At 39.7% G+C, this 9,880-nt stretch overlaps 1 protein-coding gene across 1 annotated transcript; it reads right to left on the bottom strand.

Moving 5' to 3' along the window:
- Positions 1 to 863: 863 nt before the first annotated feature.
- On the bottom strand, positions 864 to 6,799 carry LOC146557306 (ICOS ligand-like). Its single transcript, XM_085250335.1, has 5 exons — positions 6,608 to 6,799; positions 4,894 to 5,271; positions 4,006 to 4,302; positions 3,344 to 3,418; positions 864 to 2,230 (listed from the first exon to the last, which is right to left on the bottom strand). Exons 1-5 carry the CDS (start codon positions 6,633 to 6,635, stop codon positions 2,202 to 2,204), a joined length of 807 nt encoding a protein of 268 aa, XP_085106461.1. The 5' UTR covers positions 6,636 to 6,799; the 3' UTR covers positions 864 to 2,201.
- Between the last annotated feature and the right edge of the window lie 3,081 nt (positions 6,800 to 9,880).

Raw genomic sequence — 9,880 nt, 5'->3', positions numbered from 1 at the left:
TTGTGTAGTTAATGTGTTGTCTTGTGTAGTTAATGTGCTGTCTTGTGTAGTTAATGTGTTGTCTTGTGTAGTTAATGTGTTGTCTTGTGTAGTTAATGTGCTGTCTTGTGTAGTTAATGTGCTGTCTTGTGTAGTTAATGTGTTGTCTTGTGTAGTTAATGTGCTGTCTTGTGTAGTTAATGTGTTGTCTTGTGTAGTTAATGTGTTGTCTTGTGTAGTTAATGTGTTGTCTTGTGTAGTTAATGTGCTGTCTTGTGTAGTTAATGTGTTGTCTTGTGTAGTTAATGTGCTGTCTTGTGTAGTTAATGTGTTGTCTTGTGTAGTTAATGTGCTGTCTTGTGTAGTTAATGTGTTGTCTTGTGTAGTTAATGTGCTGTCTTGTGTAGTTAATGTGTTGTCTTGTGTAGTTAATGTGTTGTCTTGTGTAGTTAATGTGTTGTCTTGTGTAGTTAATGTGCTGTCTTGTGTAGTTAATGTGTTGTCTTGTGTAGTTAATGTGCTGTCTTGTGTAGTTAATGTGTTGTCTTGTGTAGTTAGTGTGTTGTCTTGTGTAGTTAATGTGCTGTCTTGTGTAGTTAATGTGTTGTCTTGTGTAGTTAATGTGTTGTCTTGTGTAGTTAATGTGTTGTCTTGTGTAGTTAATGTGCTGTCTTGTGTAGTTAATGTGCTGTCTTGTGTAGTTAATGTGCTGTCTTGTGTAGTTAATGTGTTGTCTTGTGTAGTTAATGTGCTGTCTTGTGTAGTTAATGTGTTGTCTTGTGTAGTTAATGTGCTGTCTTGTGTAGTTAATGTGTTGTCTTGTGTAGTTAATGTGCTGTCTTGTGTAGTTAATGTGCTGTCTTGTGTAGTTAATGTGCTGTCTTGTGTAGTTAGTGTGTTGTGGATAGTTTGGTGTTGTGTGTCAGAACAATGAGGCGGCTGCTGTCTCCAGGTAGAAACAGGAGTGATGCACCTGCTGCTGTCAGACCTGCAGGTATCAGGCTGTGATGTTTCCTTTATAGTGGACAGAAATATTTGGAGTGGCACAAATAATTTGTGGCATCTTATTGAAGAACAGCTGATTGTTCTGTAAACAGTTTGAAATGGTTATTAAAAAAGGGTAAAAGGTAAATTGATGCAAATAACTTTGTTGTTCGCAAAACTTGTGCATATAAATTACAATTGACAATTTATATTTGCATTTAAAGTTATGAAATATGATCATTAAACATGTTTGTGGTTGTTACAGTAAAAATATAACTTCTTCTACTCTGATTTGATGTTTTTTTATCTGATTTTAGATCAATTGTGTTAATACAGTCAAAATTAAAACATGACTGTAGATTCAGACACGTGAGGTTGTGCTGAAAACAATGAGACCAAACAAGACAAATAAACAGTTTTTAAAGTGAAATGTGGAGGAAACATCAAAAGTAGTCAAAAATGGACATTAATACCCTGGACCCCAGAGCGTTAAACTGTTTTTTAAAGTAACACAATAGTTACTTTTCAAGTAATTGATTACTTTTAGAATCTGGTAACTCAGTTACTAAGTCAGTTACTTTTTTGAAGAAGTAACTAGTAACTATAATTAATTATTTTTTCAAAGTAACTTGCCCAACACTGCTAATGACTAATACGGGAAGCACAGCATTAGACGGGCCGACCTTCTTCTGGCTGTAATAAGAAGATGTCAGTCATAAACTCTGGGTAAAGGGTGGACTTTAGAAAAGGACGTGTCCTGCAGAAACAGTCATAACATGGATGTTGGTCACTGCGCAGTCCAGTCTTTATTACTCAGTCCCAGCAGACCGCTTCCAAAACCCGATCACTTCCTGTTTCAGTCCAAACAAACAGCCGAGCGCACGGTGGACGGTCCTTCCTCCTCCTGATAATGCTTCCTGCTCCATTCTCCCAACGACTCCTGACAGAAAACAAGTCGGCTGCAATCTGCCACTTTAAAATTTTATAGCATGAAGTAAAGTGTTGCGTGGCTTCTCTTATAACTCCTCTAAAGTTATGGTAAAAAGAGAGTCAGCTGATTCAGAAGGACCCGGCGTCCTGCTCAATGTGGAGCCGGACCTGTCAGTGTTCATTAAGATGTCATACTGTCAATAAGAGACGATAAATAAAAAAATAAGGCTCCAGCATCCGCGTTCACGTTGGTGTTCGTGTCCAAAAATGTGAGTTCCTCTAACGTCCACAGTCAAACAGAAAGACCTTCATCCTGTGGAGGTTCTTCTTCCATTTACTTCAACAAAAGAAAGTTTTTCATTAACAGGAAAGAAGAGATTTGAACACTGAAGACCAACATTTTCCTAAACATCCAACAAACTGTGTTTATGGGAGAATTTGATTGTGTCTGAAAGCAGAAGGTAGAAAAGTTCTCTCAACCAGTGTCACATTCAGGCTCACAAACACTTTTACTGTTTCCTAACACTTTGTGTGACAGACTGTTGGACCTGAACAGGTGCGTCTAACTTCCACATCTTCTCTCTCCCAGAATCTCTCAGGTACTCCAGCAGCTGCTCTGAGGCAACTGCTTTTGTGATGCAATACAAATAAAACTGGATTGAACTGGTGCACTCTGCCTGTGTCCCTGCTCCCTACTGTCAAATTAGCTTTAGTTGCTGCACTGTGAATAGCTAGTACCAGCTCATAACAGCTAGTAACCAATCTTAACTGTGCTGACTCAAGCTGTGGACACAGAGCTTTGAAAAAGTGTCTTTTTCTTTTCAGGACCTGCAAACTTGTTGAAATGGCTGCTTGTGTATTAGCATTTAGGTTCTTCATGTATGAACTCTCAGACTCTTTCCTGGACTTGCCCCTCTGTCTAATCCAAGGAAACAACTCCAGTCCACCTCTCAGCAGGTCACAGCTAAGCTGTCGACAGCCGGGTTTAGTTTTAACCACATGTGACTTGTAGAAACTAGAGGATCTTACTTTTCAACTAAAGCCTCGTCCATTCTGGACATCAGACGTTTTTCTGTGAAACCTGCTGCACACAGGCAAAGGTTCAGTAAAAAGAGGTGGAAGCTGAATAACCCCCACCCTAGATGAAGCACCACTACCCTGGTGGATGTTAAAGGGTTAAAATACTGCCTCTGATTCCTGGTGCCTTGCTCTTGGGTGACTGTTACACCGTCAGCGCTGCAGACAGGATGATCTGAGTGATCTGAGCAGCAGAGTACGGACAGACTGCAAACGTTCACCTAAAACACAGAAGCTAAAAGCTAAAAGCTAAAAGCTTTTTAAGAACGTAGTGAAACCTGCAGATGTGACTCCTGTTTTCTGTCTTTGTACTCGGCTGTAACTCAGACAATACTGACTCAGCACAGAAGCATTTATATCAATCATCACTCACATTGACAGAACACACAAAGAGCGATGCTGATAATCCCCACGATGACGGTAATGATGACGATGACAGCGATGCCACCTTTAAAAAAACACAATAAAAAGAGCGTGGTGTTAGTTTTACTGATCACGTCTGTCGGTGTGCAGAGGCTTGTTCTGCTCCGAGGACACAGCAGAAGAAACAAAGATGACTGAGCCTTCTAGAAACATTTGATCAGATTATCCTGATGCCCTACAGGAGAACATCGGTGTTATTGTTAGTGAGTCTACATCAGAGGTGTCCAACTCCAGGCCTCGAGGGCCGGTGTCCTGCAGGTTTTAGATCTCACCCTGGGTCGACACACCTCAATCACATGAGTAGTTCTTCACCAGGCCTCTGGAGAACTTCTCGACATGTTGAGGAGGTCATTTAGCCATTTGAATCAGCTGCGTTGGACACGTCTAAAACCTGCAGGACACCGGCCCTCGAGGCCTGGAGTTGGACACCCCTGGTTCCATCATTACACAAGCTGGTATTAGATCAGATCTAACATGAATGTAAAGTTTATTATATCTAATAAAAATGTACAATAAGAATAAATAAAGTTTGGCAGTTACACTCTGTGACCTGAGCTGGTGTTTCGTGGTCCTTGTGACTTTAACAGTGAGATATTACTGGCTTATAAGTACCTGTAATAAAAGTCCCGGCAGGTGAGACGTCTTTAGTTGTTGTCTGACATTCGCCCGAGGTGGGATTACAAATTCTGCACGTTACAGTTTTTAATCCGCTGATGTTGGCTTTGCTGAAGACGCTGAATGTTCCATTCCTGGTGTTATTATCAGTCTTTACTTCCAGTGGCTCCAGGATGGTTTCATTCCCCTGGTCGTCTGTGGAGAGCCACGTCACCTCAGGTTCAGGATAGCCCCCCGCCGTGCTGCAGGTTGCTGAGGCCTGGCTTAGCTCAATGTTTGGTTCCTGGAAGACCGCTGGAAACAAGTCACAAGCAGCTTAGCAGGATGTTTTGGACTGTACAAATGTGTTTGAGCATGTGATTAATTTATCAGCCTGTGATGACCCACAGGAGTTAACGGCTTCTGTGGGTCGTCACAGGCTGAGGTCCCACAGACGTCTGTAGTTCACAAAAACATCCAAGCATCCAAACCCGGTCTGGTCCTTTCACAGGAAACAGAGTATAAGACATGTCATTCTCTTCATTTCTGGTCAATTTTGTACCTTTTCGATTATTTGTGGGTCAATTTATGATTTCAACATAATGTAACATGATGCAGCGTGCACTGTTCACCCCACCTGCCTCCACCTGGAATTTTACACCTGTGTGAGTCCAAATTGATGGTGAGGAAGAAGGATATCAGTGAGTCTAGAGATCAGATTACACTTTAGTTTTTAGCTCTAACTTATTATTTTTTCATGTTGTTATTTTTAGAAACTCACACAGATTTTTCTACAGAGGTCCAAACCTGAACAAGAGTATCTAAGATTTTACTTTAGCTGGTTGTGCTGAGGAGGAAAACAGGAATGTTAATCAGCTTTTGTTTTGCAGAGAGAAGTATACAGACCTGCTACATGCAGGGTCTTCTGACAGATATTCTCCTTTGAGTCATCTGAAATAAAAACAACTTCAATGAAGGTCCCATCGTGGTCCAGCATCAGGTTTCTAATCAGGAGAGAGAAATTTCCATCCTCTAATTGAGAAAGGAAGATTGCAGTCCTGTTCTGAAAGGATGAGCTTTGATAAAGAAAGTCTTCTTCTCCCTTCACATAGACGTGGGCCACAGTGGGGTTGCTGCTGCCGTCCATCCCCTGCCAGTAGATGTAAGTTTGCTCACGGACAAACCTCTTAGTAAGTTTGTGCATGCACGGCCAAAGGAGCGTCTCTCCAATGCTTCCATTGATGGTTTGGCACCAGGCTGGCAGCAGCAGAGGTGCAAGGAGAACTGTGACGAAAGACAAAACGATTCATTCATTCCAAACGAGCAAATTCAGCGCATTCATCAAAAACAGGCACAGGTCAAAGTTCACCTGACCCCATGAGGCTCAAGCAGAGTCGAAAAGGCCTTTAATGTTCACTGCTAACATGATGGAAACTGACTTTGTACATTTAAGCTTTTCCAGTCTTTTCCTGTTTATTGAAATGTCGCCCAGACCACAAGTGACTGAAAGAATGAGAGAACAGTCTAAAATGTTCGCTGACGTGCAGTCTGCTGCCATCCTGGCTGAGCAGCAGACTGTCAGTCTGAAGTTTGTTCACTGGTATTGGTTGTTGTTCAATTTTGCACCAACCAGGGAATTGTGGGGCGGGGTGTGAAGTTGACCTCGCAGAGAGCAACTACGCGAGATGTGGAGAGAAACCCAACAGATGTACAGCAAACGAGCAGGTGAGAACTGTAAGAGTACTGAAGAATACGTTCCTGTTGGTGAATTCAGAGCTCGGTTTGAAGGTGATGAATACTTTGAGATTAATTATTTCAAATGCATTTGTTTCAAACTGTTTCTGTCAGTGTATTATTGTATTACTAATAACAGCATGTTAGTGGCTAGCAGTGTTAGCACAGGTACCACCTGTAGCTGTGTGTTACTATGGTAACGTGTGCTGATGTTGTAAGTCATGAAAAGTTGAAATGAGTTTAAAAGCGTCATTGAGTGAATGGACTGAGTGTGCTCCCTGGACTACAGGGCCAGGGGAGGTTTTTTCCTGGGTGAGCACAGACCAGCCCAGATGTTGACTTCCTCTGTGGGAGTTTGGTCGCTGTCGCTTCTCATCCTTCATTTATTTAATATAGTTATTTTATTCATTTATTTATTTAATATAGTTATTTTGTTTAGTCTGAAACCTCATTTCTCTGTCTTTTAACTAAAGTCCCTTATTTTGGTGTTTGAGTGTTGTTGTGTGTGAGTTTGTATCACACGTCAGGTGTTTGTGAATAGCCTGACTCACTGTTTCAGTGAGGCGTAACCTGTTACCTGTTACATACCTGCTGTCTGATTTCACTGCAGGGTTTCTGATTAAATCTGTTTATGATTGTTTTGCCTGGGTTTACAACCATTACTTAAGATTATAGTCCGTCAGTTACAGCTACTACACTGAATTATAGATAACGAACTATAACCCAAAATGTTAATTTAAAAAAGGCCATTTTAAACAATGATGACTTATATTCTTTCTCTTCCACGCTCTTTGCAGCTGTTATTTGGAAAATAATAATAACTTTCAAAGGTTTATTAAAATACACTGGCACAAACCAAAATGAGAAAAGCGACGATCTCACTTACAGAGAAAGATCAGGAGCAGAAACTCCATCGCGCCCCGCAGGGAGAACAAAAAGCTTTGGTGAGACTCGATCAGTGTCTGCAGGATGTTCAGTCCATCAGTGGATACTCGGGCACCGCATCCTGATAAAGCACCATTTGGCTGTAAGTCACTCCAACTACAAGCTCCAGTAATGTTCTCATAAACAGTGATAGCAGCTCTGATAGCAGATTGCAGACTGTGGTGCCGTTTCCTCTTTCAGACGCCACTCTGACTCTCGCTGTGGCTTCTGGTCACATGTTATCGATGGTTATGTTCACGTTACTGTCCGAGTGCAGTTTACTGCGACTCACAGATTTCTTTTTCCCATCAGAGATCGTCTGTGTGACACTTGGCAGCTACAGGATCCGAATAAATCATTTTATCTTGGATGAAACTCTCTGTGAAACCTTTTTTTCCCAGAGGAGTAAAAACCAAAAAGCAGAAGTCTGAGTGCCACATGTTTCGACAGATCGCCGTCAGACCTCCTTCTTTGTTGCCACTATCTGATCAGACAGGAAATGAACCTGAAACTGTGGATATTTGTTCTGCAATGTTTCATGTAACACATAAAAAAGCAAAGAAAACCAGGAATGTGGTTTATGACTGTGTGAAAGTTCAAATGTGACGAATTCAAGAAGCCGAACAGCACAAAGTCTCGATCTGATGGTACAAATGTGGCAGAGCTGCTTTAACCTCTCACACTCTGAACGGTCAGCTTAGTTTCAGTCATAAGTACAAATACTCTGGTAAAAATATAGATTTAAAGTAAAGGTACAGGCTATGAAATGTACTCAGAGTAAGAAAGTAACTTGTAGCTCTTTGAAGGATGTTTCTACCAGCTATTTTTTTGCAAAGCTAACTGAACCTTGTGCTATATTAATATAATAAATGTGTGTTATTGTAGGGTCCACCTCAGGGTGAGAGATGGAATACAGGACAAAGACATGCTGTGGAAGTGATTCAGTGCACAGAGGTCTGTTAACACAGAGTGAGTGAAGGTGTGTGGCAGCATCCAGTACCAGTGGCTGTGAGGAGTTATCACAGCCAGTGCTAATGATCCCAAGTTTGAAATGAAATAGAAGATGGTGAGAAAGAGAACACCTACAGCTGGTAAAGGAACAACGTCACCTGAGAAAATCATGGAGCAGAGCTGAGTCCAAGGAGAAGGCTGGAGGAGCTGCTGGTGTGATCGATCTGTGCTTCTTGCCAGGGAAAGTTAAGGTTTGGTGTTACCAGTTTATCTCATATCATATAGCCGCTGAAGCTGTGTGACATCACCATGACATACCCTATATACCCTATATCGAGAATTCATAAAAAAGAGAACAATAGAAACTGAAATGAAGTATAAAACTTACAAAAATAAATTAACTAATATAATGAGATCCTGTAAAAGAGAGTATTACATTAAAAGGTTAGAACACAATAAAGATAACACAAGAGATATATGGAATGTATTAAACAGAATAATCAAAAATGAATCAAGGAATAATGATTACCCTGGGTACTTTATAGAAGGGACAAGAAGTATTAATAACATGGAAGAGATAGTAAATGGCTTTAATGAATTCTTCGTAAACATAGGGCCAAAACTGGCAGAAGAAATAAAGGTTGATGGAATAGAAAGGGACACTGGTGAAAATATTGAAAGGAATAGTAGCTCAATGTTTTTAAGAGCAGTGGAAGAGAAAGAGATTTATGACATAGTTAGAGGACTTAAGAACAAAACCAGTACAGACTGGAATGATATTGATATGGTAACGGTAAAGACAGTTATTGATGGTATCGTAAAACCATTAAAATATATATTCAACTTGTCGTTTCAAAAAGGAGTTTTTCCACAAAAAATGAAAGTTGCTAAAGTTATTCCCATTTACAAAACCGGTGAAAGACATAATTTTACAAACTATAGACCAGTGTCAATACTCTCCCAGTTCTCTAAGATACTGGAAAAACTCTTCATAAAAAGATTTGATAGTTTTGTGGAAAAATATGAATTAATGACAGATAGTCAGTATGGGTTCAGAAGCAACAGATCAACAGCTTTGGCACTGATAGATTTAATGGAAAAGATAACGGAATGTATGGATAATAAGAGGTATGCGCTCGGAGTTTTCTTAGATCTAAAGAAGGCGTTTGATACTGTTAATCATGAAATTCTATTAAAAAAACTGGAAAAGTACGGGTTTAGGGGAGTGGTTTTGGAATGGTTAAAAAGCTATGTAGGGAATAGGCAACAATATGTACAAATAAATGAATATAAATCTAATTTGATGGATATAGCTTGTGGAGTACCTCAAGGTTCAGTACTGGGTCCAAAAATGTTTATTATGTACTTAAATGATATCTGCAGAGTATCGGAGATTTTAAAGTTTGTAATATTTGCAGATGACACAAATATACTGTGTGCAGGTGGGGAATTGCCACAGGTTTTGGAAATGATCACACAGGAATTAACGATATTAAAGAAGTGGTTTGATATAAATAAATTATCATTGAATCTCGATAAAACCAAATTTATGTTGTTTGGAAACCAAAAGAAAAACATCGAAGTAGAAATATGTGTTGACAATGTATATTTAGAAAGAGTAAATGAAATAAAATTTCTTGGGGTGATCATTGACCACAAGCTCTGTTGGAAGCCACACATTACTTATGTTCGGGGGAAATTGGCACGGGGCATTGCCGTCCTGGGGAAAGCAAAGCATATGTTGGATCAGAAAGCACTGCACATTTTATACTGTGCTTTACTACTGCCATATATGAGCTACTGTGTAGAGGTCTGGGGAAACACATACAAAAGTAACACACAAACAATAACTATAATACAGAAAAGGGCCATTAGATTAATAAATAATGTAGGGTACAGGGACCATACAAATGCACTCTTTGTCAAAATGCAAGCTATTAAATTCCAAGACTTGGTGAAGCTTAAAACAGCGCAAATAATGTATAAAGTCAGAAATAAATTGCTTCCCAAAGAAATCTGTAAATTGTTCATAGAAAGAGAAGGTGGGTATAACTTAAGAGGGAAATGGAATTTAAAAATACAAAGTGCTAGAACAACTTTAAGAACTATGTCAATCTCAATTGCAGGAGTTAAATTATGGAACAGTCTAACAGAAGAAATAAAAGACAGTCAAAACATAAAACAGTTTAAAGTAAAATATAAAAACCTCATTTTAAATAAGTATAAGAATGAAGAAAACGGGGTTAACCCAGGACGGTAATGTTGCTGGTAATGGTGTTGCGGT

Source organism: Mchenga conophoros, linkage group LG16 (genome assembly GCF_057382185.1).
Source record: "Mchenga conophoros isolate Kocher_MC1m ecotype Shallow Benthic linkage group LG16, M_conophoros_male_GT1.1, whole genome shotgun sequence".
Taxonomy (NCBI): Eukaryota; Metazoa; Chordata; class Actinopteri; order Cichliformes; family Cichlidae; genus Mchenga; species Mchenga conophoros.
The sequence above is the reverse complement of the archived record's forward strand: the minus strand, read 5'-3'. Positions and strand labels throughout refer to the sequence as shown.

What these genes read in the sequence shown, in the direction of transcription:
- LOC146557306 (XM_085250335.1), bottom strand. Translation starts at nt 6,635, where the DNA reads ATGGAGTTTCTGCTCCTGATCTTTCTCT. An exon ending in TGCCGGGACTTTTATTACAG is followed by an intron (nt 3,419 to 4,005) that starts GTACTTATAAGC and finishes GTTTTTTTAAAG; the next exon opens with GTGGCATCGCTGTCATCGTC. An exon ending in TCTTTGTGTGTTCTGTCAAT is followed by an intron (nt 2,231 to 3,343) that starts GTGAGTGATGAT and finishes CTTTTGTTGAAG; the next exon opens with TAAATGGAAGAAGAACCTCC.